The sequence below is a fragment of the Fukomys damarensis genome, unplaced genomic scaffold (genome assembly GCF_012274545.1).
Source record: "Fukomys damarensis isolate Sample0158 unplaced genomic scaffold, DMR_v1.0_HiC HiC_scaffold_34, whole genome shotgun sequence".
Taxonomy (NCBI): domain Eukaryota; kingdom Metazoa; phylum Chordata; class Mammalia; order Rodentia; family Bathyergidae; genus Fukomys; species Fukomys damarensis.
In genome coordinates this window covers 22103183-22119881 of record NW_022900946.1, presented here as the reverse complement: position 1 = coordinate 22119881, position 16699 = coordinate 22103183, and the positions used below count along the sequence as shown (strand labels likewise).

The following is a 16699-nucleotide window of genomic DNA, read 5'->3' as shown; positions in this document are numbered from 1 at the left end:
AAAAAAAAAAAAAAAAAAAAAAAAAAAAAAAGGGTTGGGCAGAGATGTAGCTCCCCAAATTATAGCTCACTATGTGATACAGCAATCAAATTCTACATAGTTACAATAATGTAAGGAACGACCATTACATTAAGGAAAGTTTGCGTTTGTGACATCAGGGATGTGGAAAGTTGCAAATGCAACATCCTGGGTTCGATCCCTGGTACCGGAAAAAAGAAAAAGTATAAAGCAATATGCCAATAACAACCCTACATAAAAATACTGCTTAGAAATATAGATGCACAGACTCAAATACCTGCTAGTGGAGGTAAAGAAGTATACCTGTACTATAGAATGTGGGGAGGAGAGGTAAAACAGGGTACTGCTATTATTTTGTACACCGTGCAATACAATTTGGCTAATCTACATACATGCCTAACTTTTCTGTTTTAATAATTAAAAGAACAACCACCAGGCCATTGCGTAGACAGAGTGCAAGGCACTCTGAAGTAGAGGACATTCAAAGACAAAAAGAAGAAACAAAAGAGGACACCCTGAGCATGTTGTGCCATCAAGCGTTAATCCAGGCAGCTCCTAGTCCAGATAGACATCAGCACTGAAGGTTACAAAGTCGTGTCATCAGCCCCTGTCACGGAGACACTAGCTGGGTCTCTACTGATTGGGTGAGACAGGGACACAGCTAGAGGGGAGCGGCTGCCTGTGTCTGTGCTTTTGTTAACGGATAAGAAGAGGTGGAAGGTTAATTAATTAAGCTGTCAGCTCAAGACATCTGGGCATAGACCCCTTCTTTCCAGAAGGTGGGAGCAGTTTTAAAAAGTAAAAATCAATGCATTGTAAAAAATCAGATAGGGGCTGGGGATGTAGTTTGGGAAAAGAACACTTGCCTAATACATGTAAGGTCCTGAGTTTGATCCCCAGCACCTCAAAAAGCAAAACAAAACACCCTAATAAATACACCAGTTCTTTGCAGACACAGAAAGGAAACAACGTGGGGCTGTTCTGCCCACAAGGAGGAGAAGGGAACAGAGAAGCACCCCACATCATGCAGCAGAATCAAGACGGGCAGTGGTTGGGTGAAGCAGCTCCAAGCAGTCAAAGGAGGCTCCTGCAGGAGTGAGCGTGCAGTGATGCCCTTGTCACAGGGCCTTCTGGGCAGTTCCTCACCATCTGCTGGCTCAGTCACACTGGAGAGCGGGCAGGATGGCAGGATGGACCCGGTTCTTCAACACCAGGTGCTCCACGCAGAGATTCAGTCTCTAAGCGCATGCCACCATGGTTACACTGTGACCTGAAAAGCCAGTGCCAACCAAGCACCCCACATCTACACAATCTAGTATAAATAAGAAGCAAGTTAGAGGAATTCTAGATAGAGCCCACCGAAATGGATTAAACTGGATATACGAATAAGGGCAGGAGGGCACCTCTCCAGTACAACTGATGAATACAGAAAATTACATTTTAGAGACAGAAATGGGTAACTGAGCATGACGGGAGGAACTCAAAGCAAACACAGTGCTGGTGATCACGTGAATTAGAAGAAACAGAATTTAAAATAAATTTTCTTCTGGGTACAACTAACTGCTTTTCATGAACTATCACTAAGCATTAAAAAAAAAAAGAACGGAGGAAATACACAAATGTCTCTATCTGGGTCCAATAAGTGTGACCCTGAGCTACTCTGGAATGGTGGCTGAGCACATCTGCAGTGAGGCCAGCCGGTCATAGCAGCTCTGACACTGCTAAGCCAGGCTTCTCTGTGCTTCCCATAAGGGACAGGACACCAGGCATCACCCATTCCTAGGTGGCAGGCAGTGAAGGCTCTTGCTGGTTTCAGTTGACATTTCTGGGACCTGGGCTCTCCTCTGTAGCACATGCCAGGTAGTTAAATCAGAGGAGCAGCAGAAGGAAGGAGGTATGGGGTTGGCCCACTGGCAGCAGCCTGCAGCGAGGCAAGCTGGCAGCAGAGACTGCCTCTGATTATGGGAATAATTTAATTAAAAGACACTGCTCCCTGAACACTGGACCGGGGAGACTTAGACTGTAAAGTGAAGCAGAGGGCAGGAGAGCTGTGCAGAGTGCAGGGTCAGGCCGTGTGCTCTGTGAATTCTTGGGCAGAACCTGCTGTGGCCAGGCAGCCGTGCTAATCGCTTCCTGCAGGCAGGCTCTGCTCCAGCACTTACAGGTCTTAATAAAAACCTCCAATTGGCCAGTATACTCCTCATTAAGCTGTTTTGAAAGCATGAATTTAAGAGCGGCTGGTGTAAACTGTCACACAAAGAATTTAATTCACAATGGCTGGCAGGAGGTGCTGCTGTGATGGGAAAAACCCAATTCAAGTGTCCAAGCCACATCAGCACCCCACAAGCAACAGCCCGAAAACAAACTAAGTAATGGCAGGGAGGGCACACAGCAAGAATGGAGCCCCCAAGCCTCTACTTTCCAAGTAGTCAGGTCTACTTGAGAAAACCCCAAATTCAGCAACAAACAGATAAAACCCCTCGGCACAAGTCCCTGCAGAGAAGCCCAGGCCTTCACCCCTACCTGCCCACAACAAATCAGTTCCGTGGCAGGTACCAAATGGATGGAGCACCCATCCAGCCCAACTGGCTCGTGGCCACCATCACCTGCTCATTCTAAGTGCTAAGATTCACTCCTCCCACTCATCAAGGCACAGCTCTCCCTGGACACCACTATGTTTACAACTAACCATAGAAGATGCTCCCTGCCTCTTTCTGTACCTGTTGCTGCATCTGCAGGTATCTGTGCTGGCTGTCCCTGCCTTCGTCAGAAGAAGATCAACAAGTCATCCATCAAAGGAACTTTGTACTAAACAAAGGAAACCTGAATTCCTTCCAGGCCTTATGGAACACACTTTTCCTATAAAGGAATGTACCCAGATCACAGGGCTTCGGAATCTCTCTCCATGATTCCCAGGTTACAAGCCTAGGAAGAGGACCCAGCAGGAGCCTCGGGACAGGTCAGGACTTGGCCCCCAGGAACTGTAGCCATCTGCATATGCAAACCTTGCCACTCTATACACAGAGCCCTCCATGTCTTCTCCCTCACAGAGCCCAGTGGGGGACAGCAGCGATGCCAGGGACAGAAACCACGTTCAGGGACAGTGGCCATGTGAGAGGACAGCAGCCGTACCTGGGGGAGAGCAGCCATGATTGGGGACAATGGCCATGCCAAGGACTTAAGAGGACAGTGGCCATATTGGGGGACAGTAGCCATGCTGGAGGCCAGTGGCTGTACTTGGGGATAGCAGTCATGCTGAGGATGGTGCATGTGGTTGTGGAGCCCTTGACCCCATCCTAGAAGCCAAAAGTCCCACTGTGTGGCCCAGTGGGACCCTGTGTCATCAGCTGCAAGGACAGCAGGAGCTCTGAAGGATGCTAGGCTGAGCTCAAGAGCTCAGGAAGTGTATTCCTTCAGGGGCAGGTAGCAGTTAGCACCGCCTGGGCTGTCTCGAAGTGGGTGTCAGTAAAGGCAGCCGTGGCCTCATAGCTCTCATGCCTAAGGCCTTGGCAGAGATGGGGCAGGAGGGCGGCGGCAGACTGGGGGTGGGGGGAGCAGGTGTTGCATGCTGGAGAACAGCCCCACTCACTTTCAGCTCACTTGGCATCGTATCTGTGTACAAGCGGGAGAGTGGGACCCAGGACGCAGAGTGGGGACAGTGGGAGGTGAAAGGTCAGATCTTGATACTGCAACTTTTGAAGGGGCCTTAAAGACAATCAAAAATACTAATAGAAACTTGAGTTTTCTGGGGAAATGCGGTCCTTCTGTGACAAAGGAAGACATTAACAACAGATGCTGCTATCTAGGCTCCTGGGCTAGAACTCCCTAACCATTGCAAGGCAATGCACAGGAAGTGCCCAAGTGCCCATGCCCACGCCTCAGTGGCTTGGCTTATCTTGTGTCTTATGAGATCAGTGGTGCCTGCAATCCTGTGCAAGGAAGGAATCCTCTGAGTGTTCCTGTATACTACAGGTCAGGCAGGGCCACGATCAGCACCCTGCACAGCAACTGGGCATTCCAAGGGTGGCTGGTACCCCGAGGGACAGAAGTTTCATTGCCTTTAATTCTTATTGATTTTGAAAATATATGTGGGCAGCAGCTGTGTCATGAAGCATGAGGCTCATTTCAAGCCACCAGCTGCTGAGGGGTACAGCCCTGAGGAAGTCGCACCACCTTCATCTCAGCCCCAGCTAGTTCTGTGGAGCTGCTCTAGCTCCTCAAAGTCACTTTGCAAAAGAAAGATTACGCCAACTTAAGATGAGCATCAAAAAATAAATACAGCTGGGATGAGACAAGATGCTCACTGTGAAAACTTTAGCTCCCCGTAGGCAACTCCAGCAAGGCTAAGGAAAGGAGCCTCTGGAAAGGCCTCAACACTGCTCACCCACCCTCCTCCCTCCTCTGTAACTGGATCCTCATTCTTCAGGGTGGTGCAGGAGAAGGCAGTGCAAAGGCTGAGGCCACTCTGAAGGTGGGAGGGCCGTGGGGACACACACGTTGGGGCACTGTGAGCACTGTACAGGACAGCACGGAGCTCTTCCTCCTCAGGGCACTCGGGGAAATGTGCTCGCGAGTTCACAGTTCACTTGAGTCCCCAAAGTTACAACCTACCACCAAAGGGGCAGTGACGATGTGGGATGGACACAGGACACACCGACAGCAGCACCACAGGGCAGAGCCCTTCTGGAGTGGAGCCCTGTGACAGCCTCACCCGACTCCTCTTAGCAGCTCTGGGGAGGAAGCAGCCAGCAAAGCCCTGTGAGGCCCGCAGCTGTGGCCAAGCCTGAGCACACATGAGTGGGGCAGAACAAGAGGGACGGCGTGGGAGGCCCTACCCCTCAGGAGCGCACTCCACCAGATGCCCTTCCTCTGTGCGAAAACTCCTGTTTCAGCAGAAGCACTGTAGCTCAGTAAGAGAGTATTTCCTACCTGAAAACCTGGGTGCAAGGCCCCGTGTCCCACTCTTGCTCCTCTGTACTCTTGGTCCTCCATTTCTCTAGATCCCGAGGCAGGGACAACTGCCTGCACTCAGAGGCCTGAGGAGAACGTGTGGAGCACTGGGGGTGTGGTGTACAGGAGTTGAGCCTGCCCCATCTGCATGCCCACAGCCTAATGGTGCTGGCAGGGTGTACCGGGTTTGCTCTGAAAACTGTTTGGTAACTTCCCAGAATTCTCTGCACCAAGTAGCAGAAATCCCTACCTAACGACACAAAGCCTTGAGATTCTGTTCTTCGTGACAGCTGGAGGAAAAAATCCTACTGCTAAGATTTCAGACAAATAAAAGAAGTAAGTAGATTTTACTGAGAAGAGAAGAGTTGTTAATCTAAATACTGGAGAATGCGGGACTTTTTCTGGTATCAAATAACAAGGATAGATGTGAACATCTGGAGCCGCCGCATGCATGATGAGGGTGGCCGTGCAAGCATGCTCAGCGCCAGGCAATCTTAGTATCACTGGCCCACAGTAACCTGACTGTTTCTGGTTACCTGCCTTCTCAGGTGACTGAAAATCAGGGAAAAGAAAAATTTTTTCAGTATTGGGGCCTGAACCCAGAGACTAAACCCAGGGCCTTCACACTGAGTTACATCTCTTGCTGTTTTTTTGGCCATAAGTCTAAACTGCTCAGATTGGGTTTGAATTTGTGCTCCTGCCTCAGCCTCCCAGAGTGCTGGGATTACAGCTGTGTGCCAACACACAGAGCAAAAAATCAGGAAAACTGCATCCTTCCTCCTTTAACAGATGGTCTTCATGTCTGTGAGGTGACCTACATTTGCAACACCGCTGAGACAATCAGCATCAGCATTTAAGGCGTAAAGCACAAGGAAGGTGGCCTCTGACTCCTAGGTTTCAAGCCCAAGACCAGTGGGGCAGGCAGGCACAGCCTAGTCAGCACACCTCATGACTGCAGCACAGTATGGGGAGGCTGACGTGGGCTCAAAACACTGGACAAGAGGCCAGAATCAAAATACGCCACAAAAACCTCTCTCCATTCTCCCTGGAAGGCCAGGGTTTGCGGCCTCTGCCCAAGGCTCCTATAGCAGGGTGAACTTACAAACCCACTACAAGTCCCACAGGAAAACATTCATGGTCTCACTTGCCTTGTCCATGGGGTGCTGCCCTCTGCCCCTCTCTAATGACTTCTGCTCAGTGTGGGCTGGGAAAAGACCCAAAACCACCCTTTAACCACACCCAAACCAGTGCTAGTACCATCTTCCTCCACTTGGTGTGCACATGCAGCTTGAGTCCATTGAGGTCCTAAGTTCTCGATGAACCTTGTAGTTCACCCCAGGGAAGGCCAGTCCTTGCCCCAGGTGTCCCCATCTTCATACAAGGGAGCTGTCAAGGTGTCTAAGAACCTACCCCAAAACACACAAGTTCTCCAAACTCATCAGCCTGCCTGCTAGGACCTGCATGTTAGGTCAGTCAACAAATACTGCTCCAGAGCTGCCTAGAACACTTGGAAATGCAAGGGCAGGCACTAAAGCAATGAGAAAAGGCAGAAAAAAATGTGTAGATACATACCCCAATATATAATGCAAATTCTTGCAGAGTTTTTCCTAAATGATTTTCACTTACCAAAAGAATACCTGAAAAAAAAAGAAGAAATATATATTAAAATTTCGATTTGCTTTGACCAAAGACTTATAAGTTAAACCAAAAGGTTTCCCCACTAAGCAGAGCCCACCCTTTGAGCCCAGGATAGTGTGGAGTTAAGCACAGATGCGAGGACTGGCCTGCCAGGTCCTGAGGGCGGAGCCCCCACCTTACTGAGCTGGGGAGGGACTGGTTCACAGGTGGTCAAAGGGGCTGTGGGATGAGCAGACACTATACTTAGTGTTTCTGGAGAAAAAATGACTTACACCACAACAGGAAATATTATTTCCTGGAACATGAAAGTTTAAAGGACATCCGTTACTCCAAACACAAGTCAATGGGAAAGGGACTAAAGTGGAAGAAATCTGGTGGGCTCCATCTGCATTGCTAATGGTTGGAGAAGGGTCTGTGTCTTCACCGTGGAATCATGGTGGAACAAGGAGGTGTCATATCATAGGTTTCTATACAGTGATTCCTGTCCCACCCTTAGAGACTGAAGACCCAATAAGCAGCCAGCACATGTGCAGGACCTAAATCATGAACAAGTCCATTGTCATAATATCCGCCCTTGGCTTCTGGAGTAAATGCCGCACTGGCCATGTGACTGCAAAAGGAATGACATTGTGTAAAGTAACACACTATCTGAGATTTCCTTTTTACTTCAAAAAAGAAAAGTTGGAGGGCCGGGGATTTAGCTCAGCGGTTCGGTGGCCTGCCTTGCAAGTGCAAGGACCGGAGTTCAATCTCCGGTACCAAAAAAAAAAAAGAAAGAAAAAAAAGAAAGAAAGAAAGAAAAGCTGGAAGCAGATAGGATGCTCCTGGCTGCATGCTACTCCACACTGGGAAGTGGAGACAGGAGAATCTAAGTTTGAGCCCAGCCTGGGCAACTTGGCAAGACCCAGTTCCAACTAAAAAAACAAAAGGGCTGGGGATGCAGCTCAGTATGAACCTGGGTTCAATCACTTGTCACCCCCCCAAACACACCAAAACAAAGCAAACAAAAGGTTCTAGGCATTCCTTGGTCTCCCATGCTGTGCTGCTCTGGTATCTGCTCAGTCAGCTCTGCTGTACCAAACTGACAACTCACTAGGGATCCTTGTATTGAGGGAGCAGAAAGTGGTGGCACGGGAGGGGCCCTTGGCAGCTGCCTGTCCTAATGGACACATTTGTGCCTGGCAATGCCCTTCATGACGCCCTCCCCACCTGACCACTCTGCTGCTGGGACTTGGCGGCCATGCCACAAATCAGAACTCGCAAAAGATGAAGGAACCACTAAGCCGCTGACAGAAGTGAGCAGCCAGAAACCACACTGAGAAGAACAATGGTTGGGAACCGATGGCGGGGACTGATGGTAAGGATTCGTTAACCCAGTCAACACACTGAACATTATTACCACTGTACACCCTGAGTATCAAAAGCAAAGATGGCCAGGCGTGAGTCCCTGAAGGGAGGGGCACGAGTGTTACAGAAAACATAGGTGCCGGCCACGCCTGCTTCTCAGCAGCACACTGTAACGGCTCCTGCAACTCACAGCTGTCTCCACATTCTAGTTTGTACCAAGAGCTGCTAGGGCAGCGCCTGGTGACGCAGGAAGATGCCGCGAATAAGCTGTACCGTTGACACAGGCCAGACACATTTTCATCTTTCTGAAATTCAGAATTCACTAACAATAAGTTCACAAGCTATAGGGATTTCACTGGCTAAAATGCACCAGGTACTGTTACGTTCACTCAGTGGCCGTGACCATGGCAATCACAGCCCTTTTACTCAATTCTGATCTTAATTATTAATATCCATGGGCACCCAATTCCCACGTTATACTTCACACAATGGTATACAGGTTACAGAAAGCTAAGAAACGGTTCAAAGAGGCCACAGGATTTTAAAAGGTTACACCGAGAGCAAGGGCAGAGAGCCACAGATGCAAGAGCCCCTTGCAGGTGGCCAATGAGAGGACAACAACCCAAGGCACAGAGCTGGCAGGCAGAATGGGACCAAGGCAGTTTCAGCGTCAGTGTGAAGTGAGCTATGCACCACGGGCTGGAGAGAAAAGTGCCTCCTCCAGAAACAGAAGGAAGGGCTTTGCTGTGGCAATTTTCCTGAGCGAGGCTCACAGTGAGTGACCAGGTGTCAGGGTCGGTGTCGTGTCCCATCTGTCGGCTGAGGTGCCCTAGTTTTTGTATTTCAGGTGAGAGGGGATACAACTGGTGCGGTGGATAAGCTCACGCGTCGTGTTTCTCATAGGATCTCATAGGCCCATGGATCTATGTGCTGCTGGTTTTGATGCAATAAGTTAATTTTTATCGGCACAAATAAGTTACATATCAGTTTGTGCCTTGTGGCTGTGCTGGCCAAACAGTAACTGTTTACTCCTATAAATGAGGTGCAAAGTCATTCTCTCCTGGCACTTGCACTCACAATGGAGTCACTCAAACTATCACTTTCTAAGGTGCAAACCCTTGGGGTTGGGCATAGCCTGAGCAATGCTGGTCTATACCTGCTCAATACAAACATATTAGTGATTGGATGTGAAGCAAGAAGAAAAAATTTAGTTATTTCACATATTATTATAAAAGATTATATAATAAAATTATTTAAGAATGAAGTCAGTATACAGGGAGCAAAACAGCATGTGAATTGTAGGCCCATTTTTGTTGAAAAGGAAACTAGATCCCACCAGACTGGAGTTGGCCGTGCACAGCAGGGTGCAGCTGGCCCCTTCAGTGTCCATGAATGGCTCAGGGGGAGCGACAGCCACCAGTTATGAGAGACAGAGTGCTGCCCGGCGGGCTCACAGTTTTCCTGAGGTGGAGCTGCCTCACAGACAGCCTCAGAGACACTGCCAGCTCCTCCAGGTGCTCAGTCTCAGAAGCCAACCCTGAACATCACACGGAGGACACTCACTATGCTGCCCTTCGCTTGTAAGAGCAGCTGTGCTGGGCCGAGGATCTAGCTCGGTGGTTCTGCCGCCTGCCCTGCAAGCACAAAGACCCGAGTTCAATCCCCGGTACAAAAAAAAGAGCAGCTGTGCTGGCCAGCCTGAAAGAAAGTGACAAGGTAGAAGGGGAATCCTGAGATACTGGCATGGTCCAAATTTCAGACATAATTTATTATTTCTCAAAGGGGTAGGAAGATGGGGGGAAAAGGGATGGTGGGCACCATCTTCCATGTGACCCCAAAACCCCTTGAGCTGGAACCAAACAGAGTACAGATAAAAGAACCGGAAACTCAACCTTCTGGAAAAGTCAATGTCTCTGAAAAGACCAGAGCAGAAGTTATATAATTAGGTTTCCGATACTCTGTACAGGTGCATCATTTTAGGGGGGCTGGTCCCAAAAGAGTCTTCTTTAAAACTGATTTATTTATTGTACTATGGTTTGAACTGAGGGCTTTTGCACTAAGCTACACCCCAACTCCTTTATTTATTTTTTTATTTTGGGACAAGATCTTTCTAAGGAGCAACACTATGTGCCCAAGACTTATCTTGGGATGGGTGGTCACTGCTGTGTGCCCCCAGTGGGGGTTCTGATCTCTCTACCTTCTGCTGCCACGGCTGGGCAGCAGCCCTAGAAAGTCTCCCTCCAGTGGTCTGTATTAAAATCACAATATGCCTCAGAAACAGCAGTCTCCAGGACGTCACAGAAAAAAAACGCAGCCAGATTCTCCATATCAGGTCATCAGTGACCCCCGCCCTGGGAGATGGGTACGGTCAGTCACCAAAGAGGCAGCAGCCCTAAGCCTCATTCAGAGAAAGAAAGGGTGTGGCAAGTGTCCCTAAACTCACAGTGCTTGGCACAATGTCCACCTAGGGTGGCCATCTGCCCATGTGTCAGCCAGGGGGCCTGGCAAGAACTTCTCCCACCTCCTCATTCACACTGAAATGCCAACTTCACTGCTCCCTTGGACACAGCAGTTTCCACATGCAGCTGAATGTCACGGTGTATGCCCCATAATGACATATTCCTGGCTGCTCAACACCTACAAGCAGTCTCATACAGACACAGTGGCTGGGGGAGTATCCACATGAAGTCCCTTGGCTCGTCCTGGAACATACAGCATGATTCCATTCTGCATGGCTCCTGCCATGACCAGACATGCAAAAAACGTCCCCTACTCCCTGAAAGATCTGCAGTGAGGCAGTGGCACACACCGACACACAGGCCCCGGGGGGGCAGTGGAGAGGATGCAGGGTGCCAGGGCACTGAGCCTGCTCCTTGGGAGACTGAGCACATGCTGCCTGGGTGTGAGTATAGCCTCCCTCAATCCTCTACTCAGACGCTGTTTATCACTGCCCTCATCCAAGCCAGGCACACCGTCCCATTCTTGGCACAAACCATTTCACTAGCATGGAACCCTAGGTCTCAGCCACTGCAGAAGTATAGAGGCCGGAAATGTCTGTGCTGAGGGGAGAGGCTACACCCCCAGAGCTCCTAGGATGACACAGTAGTGTCCAATGGAAGGCAGCTCCAAGAGCCCAGCCCCAGCTACCTGCGTCAAAGCCAACGCCTCTTCTGTGAACTTCTGTGCCCAAGGTCAGCTCTACAGAAAGTCAGGTCACCCCAACTAGCCCGTTTAGCTCCTGAACAGAATATCCAGAGGAGTCCTTCACATTCTACATCTCTATACAGATGCCTCACGTCCACTGCTCACGTATCTGGTGGGACACTGCCCCCACATCTTTGAACATGTTTACCTGGATACCAACCAAGACACCCACCTCCCACATCCATCTCCTATGTGTCTGCACAGACACTGGCTCACGTCACACGTACCCATAGGAACACTGACGCCATGTCTACTTCACATATATCAACTTGGGTGCCAACTACCATGTTCACTCCCTACATGTCCACATAGATACTTCTTGTCCACATCCGACAGGTCCACAGGACACCAATCCCACACGCACATGCTTCCCCGACACATTCATCTGTAGTCCACAGAACTCTCCCACCTTGGTGGCCCTACATACTCCATAACCTGGAGGCCAGGGCCAGGTCCCATCTGTGACCCCAACAAGATGCCTAGGACTGGTTGTACAGTCCTCCCAAGCAGAGGAGGGGGCAGAAGCAGAAGGATACATTTCAGAATCATCCCCTTCCTCTGTCTCCCAGCAGCCCACCCGTGACTTCTGCCTCCATCTCCCACAGCTCACGCAGTGGCAATGCGTCCTCACGCGGAGACACACATCTCCGAGCAGAAGCAACGTGTTACTCCCCAAGGAGAAGGCCCCTGTCGTTTGGTTGAATGCAGCCAGCAGCCTCAATCATGTCCTAAAGACACGGTGACCTTACTCTGAGTTAACTTCAGAAGGAGGCTAGATCAGCCTTCCAGCTGCTTGAGTCCCTATGGTGTCCTGAAGAGATCAGAACCCACATGGAGGTGAGGGACAGCCAGACCGCAATGGCCCCAGCTCTACATACCAGACCTGCCCCACGCTGACCAGGGATAGGTAGAGGACCCACAGCATGGCCATGAGAATCATGTTGGCACAGCCAGTTATCAAGATGAAGGAGGAGATGCCCAATCCAAGAACAGCAAGGAGGTCCAGGTTGAAGTTCATGTCTGACCAGTCCAGCAGCCAGAGGATGGTTGGGGCGTAGCTCCAGGCATCCCAGCCAATCCTGCCATGGAAGTACTGCTGGATGCTCTTCAGGTACGCCTTGCAGGGCAGCAGGCCCCATTCACCAATCAGCTGTTTGTTCTGATGGAAAGCAACCAGGAACGCCACAACTGGAAGAGAGACAAGCAGAGGGTGAGAGTAGGACAGATCCCATGGGCAGCAGTGGGCCAGGCTGGGGAAGGGAGGGTTGGCATCTAAGCTATACAGTGAAGAGTTCTGAGTACCTTCTCAAAGCTCTGAGGGCCACGGAAAGTCTAGTGTGTATTGTGTCTACTTCCACACATTGCACAAGCAGGCCGGACGTGGCCATGTAGGACCGGGCCTGGAGCTCCTATGATCCCAGTTGCTGGGACCGTGAGGCGGGAGAACCATGCATTTAAGGCCAGCTGGACAATTTAATAAGATCTCATCTAAAAATATTAAAGACAAAAAAAAGACTGTGGCACCATGTAAATGGGCTTCCCTGGTGGCACTCAGTCTTTACCTCGGCTCTCATCAAAGGCACTGCACCACAGGGCCAGAGAGCAGGGCCGCTGCTAACATGCAAGTGATGGCCACCCAGGCTCCAGGCACCGCCTGAGGACATTCCCAGCAACCGCATCTCCAAGAGCACTGCAACATCCCCAGAATGTCCACATTACATGGGTGTGATGCACAGAGATCACACTCCATCCAGGGAGTGGTCGCAGAGGATCATTTGCCCAGGGAGGAGACGCAGACAGGACCGTCCACGCAGGGAGGGGGAAAAGAAGGAAGGCGCTTTCCATGGATGCCACCAGGTGGAATGCACACACGTTGTAGGCCAGTGGTGGCAAACTATAGCATATGTGCCGCAGCGGGCTGTCTGTACCACTGAAAGCTCTAAAAGGTTTGCCATCACTGCTGTAGGACAATGTGTGGCTGATTGCCACACTCCACGCCATAGTCTATTTTTATAGCAGATAATAACCCATCTTGGGCAGGCACGGAGGACATGGGGGATAAGCTTCCCCTACTGTGTCTAAGGTGTCACCTGGCCTTCTAGGAAGAACACACAGTCTGACCCTGGTCTACAGCAAAAATAATAAGGACCAATCTTGTTTGTGGAATATGTACCCATAATGTGTAACATATGAGAAATGGCACAAAGATGGAGAAATTGGAAATGTATATTAAAATAACCTTGCAGTGTATATAAGGTACCGCTCTACTACTACATGGAGGTAGGTTCAAATTAATCTGAAATGTATATTGTTTAAATCCTGGGGAAAAGTAGCAAAAATGTTTCAAAAATAGTTCTAAATAGTAACAGAGAAGGTAAAGTAAAATTTTAAAAATCGCTCACCCCAATAGAAGACAGGAAAACAGGGAAAAAGAAACAAAGAAAAGGAACAAATAAAAAATAACTAGCAAGATGGTAGGTTGTTTTTTTTTGTTTGTTTGTTTGTTTTGAGACAGGGTCTCACTCTGTAGTTGAGACTGACCTGGAACTCACTATGTAGCCCAGGCTGGTCTCAAACTCACAGCGATCTTGCCTCAGCCTCCTGAGTGCTGGGATTACAGGCATGCACCACCACACCCAGCCAGATGGTAGATTTTAATCCATCACTCTAAAGGGGAGTTCTTCTAAACATACCAGAGAAGATAGACACCATCACACAGGACAAGAGAACAAGGCCCGTCTCTGCCATCTACATGAAACCAACTTTAAACACACATAGACATGTTGAAAGTCAACGGGACACACACATATGTGTGAATCAAAAGAGAAGGCAAGACCTGAGGGAGCAATGGGCAAACCATTTACGGTAAGAAGCTTCAATGTCCCTTGCTGGGTCTGATGAATCAAGGAGACAAGAAGTCAACAGGGCCACAGGAGCCTCAACACTACTGGACACTGACAGATTATCACACGGAGTGAAAGCGCAAGACACGGCTCCGTGACATTCATGGAACACTACACCCAAGAGCAAAATCTATGTAATCCGCAAGCACACATGGGACATTTACCAAGACACATCACAGTTTAAGCCATGAAACAAATGCTAATATACGGTAAGAAGCTGAAATCTATAAAATATGTTCCCTGAATACCTAGAATTAAATAATAGAGACCAAGAATAAGAAAGTTATCTGGAAATGTACTCAAATATTTAGAAATGAAGCCATACATTTCTAAGTAATCCATGGATTTAATAAGGGGGAGGTACAAGAGAAGTTGCAAGATATTTTCAAAAGAATAAAAATGAAAATGAAAACACATACTAAAAACTGTAGGCTTAAACAGTGGTTTAAGGAGCACCTCATGGAAAACTTATACCAAGATGCTCATTTAGAAAAGATTGCGAATCTACAGGTCTACTTAGGAGACCAGAAAAGAAAGCAAGGCACATCCAAAACAAGCAGCAAGAAAGAAGCTTTTGAAAGGAGTAAGAGCAGAAACCAATGAAATTGAGAACAGGGAAAAACAAAACAAAACAAAGCAAAACCCCTAAACCAAAGCAGAAAAGACAGCATAACCAAAATGTGTCTCTGGAAAGATCTCAACAACTGATTGTCCTCAGCCTGACTAACCAAGAACCAGAGAACATGGGAGGAACGAGGGACACTTCTACCAGTCCTCCAGCCATTGAAGAGAATCCTGTAAGTCTCTCTCAGACCATGCATCTGACAAGGTAGACAAAATAATTACTTGGCAAATACAAACTACCAAACCATCACCAGAAGAAATAAAGAAAACATATCACAACCAATTGCATTTTCTAAGTGCAAGGCAGGTTCTGCATTCAAACATCAACCACTGTGAGTCACCGTGGTAACGCACCACCTAAGAAAAACGACATGATAATTGACAGAAGGGTACATGACAAGGCTGAACGTTAACACGTCCGCAATGGGGCCAAAAATGTGTGACCGTCCCCTTGGGTAGTTTGTACTGCCCAATGGGATTGTCCCGTGCTGCCCATGGGACAGTCATGTATGTGCCGCTGGTGGCTCAAGTTGGAAGGAATACGTTCATCTATGATTTTTAAATAACTTTCAGTACATGAGGAATAGAAGGAGCTTCATTCGTCTATAACAGTCATCTATGAAAAACCTATGGTCAAGACTAAAGATGAGATTCAACACTCGCGCCGAATTCAGACCAACGCAAGGACATTCTCTTATCGTTCCTGCTTAACGCTGCGTGAGAAGCCCTAGTGGCACAAGAGGAGGGAAAAGTAAGAAGGAGGAGAAGAGGAAGGGAGGGAAAGAGAAAAGAAGGAAAAAGAATAAAATGACAACCTCCAAAAGGCATAGCTATAAATCTAACAAAATATAAACATTATCTGTCCATGGAAATCTACAAAACAAAGATGAATGAAACCAAAGATGATCTAAATATATAAAAAGATACACCATGTTTATGGTTTTGAAGAGCTGAAATTCTCCCCATTTACACCCACAGAGTTAACAAATTAATCAAAACATTAGGTGAACTTTTCTGTAGATGTTGACAAGCTGATTCTAAAATGCAAACGGAAAGGCAAAAGAAATGAGAGTAGCCAAAAAAATTTAAAATGACCAAAGTACAGTAATCAAGACACAGTGGGGCTGGGGATTTAGCTCAGCAGTTCCGTCGCCAGCCTCGCAAGCACAAGGTCCTGAGTTCGATCCCCAGTAACAAGAACAACAACAACAAAAAAGGACATAGTGGTCCCGATGAAAATACAGCTATATAAATTAAAGGTACAAAACAGAGAGCCCGGAGATAGACTTACACAAATACAGAGTTTTGTATACTATCTTAATATGAATGGGACTGCTTTTCTACTTGAGCCATTTTAAATTTTAATCAAAGCAAAATAACCTAAGTAATGCAAAGTATGAAAATTCTGCATAAAGATACAAAAACAGACATACTAATTCTAGTGAGGAATGTAATTACGAGGTTACTTTTTTAATAATCCACAACTGTGTTTAGGAACTCCCCAAACACGGATCACTGATTTTAATAAAATCCATAAATTTTTGGCGAAGCTTTGTAGGTATAAAAAAAAATATTACCAAAGTATGCACAAAATTAACGTTTACTCCACCCTTGTGTCATATTTCTAGATCCTTTACCAATGTTACATGAGGAAAAAACAAAAGAAAAACAATGAAAAACTGAAATCAGAATCACTAATGTTATCCAGTAGGACAATAGATAAATTAAAACCTAGCAGCATCAGCAAGAGCACAGCATAGACAACGCTGTAAAAAGAAACAGAGAAAACTGCTAGAAAATGGTACGCTTCATACTCTTTCAAAGCAGCAAATAATGCTCCTGCATACAATGGGACAGAACAATTTTTTTTCTGGTAAGGTACAGAAATATGAGTTCTTTTTTTTAATATTGTGAATGGATAAAACATGTTTGTAATGGTAATTTTGCTAAGGTACTACAGAGTGGACCAGGATTTATGGATTCTGGGGATGAGGTATACTGTAATTCTTTTTTTC

The 16699-nt window shown here is 47.7% G+C and overlaps 1 protein-coding gene and 1 pseudogene across 2 annotated transcripts in view; both read right to left on the bottom strand.

The window, feature by feature from the left end:
• Lmf1 (lipase maturation factor 1) overlaps positions 1-16699 on the bottom strand; it is a 98561-nt gene that overhangs the window by 69377 nt on the left and 12485 nt on the right. For both annotated transcript variants that reach the window (XM_033758671.1, XM_010620544.3), the window contains exons 2-3: positions 12036-12345; positions 6595-6605 (exon numbers count right to left, since the gene is read on the bottom strand). In XM_033758671.1, coding sequence (XP_033614562.1) covers positions 6595-6605; positions 12036-12345 — 321 coding nt within the window. The remainder of the gene's footprint in view (positions 1-6594; positions 6606-12035; positions 12346-16699) is intronic.
• Positions 15392-16699, bottom strand: part of LOC104859874 — a 2449-nt pseudogene continuing 1141 nt past the window's right edge.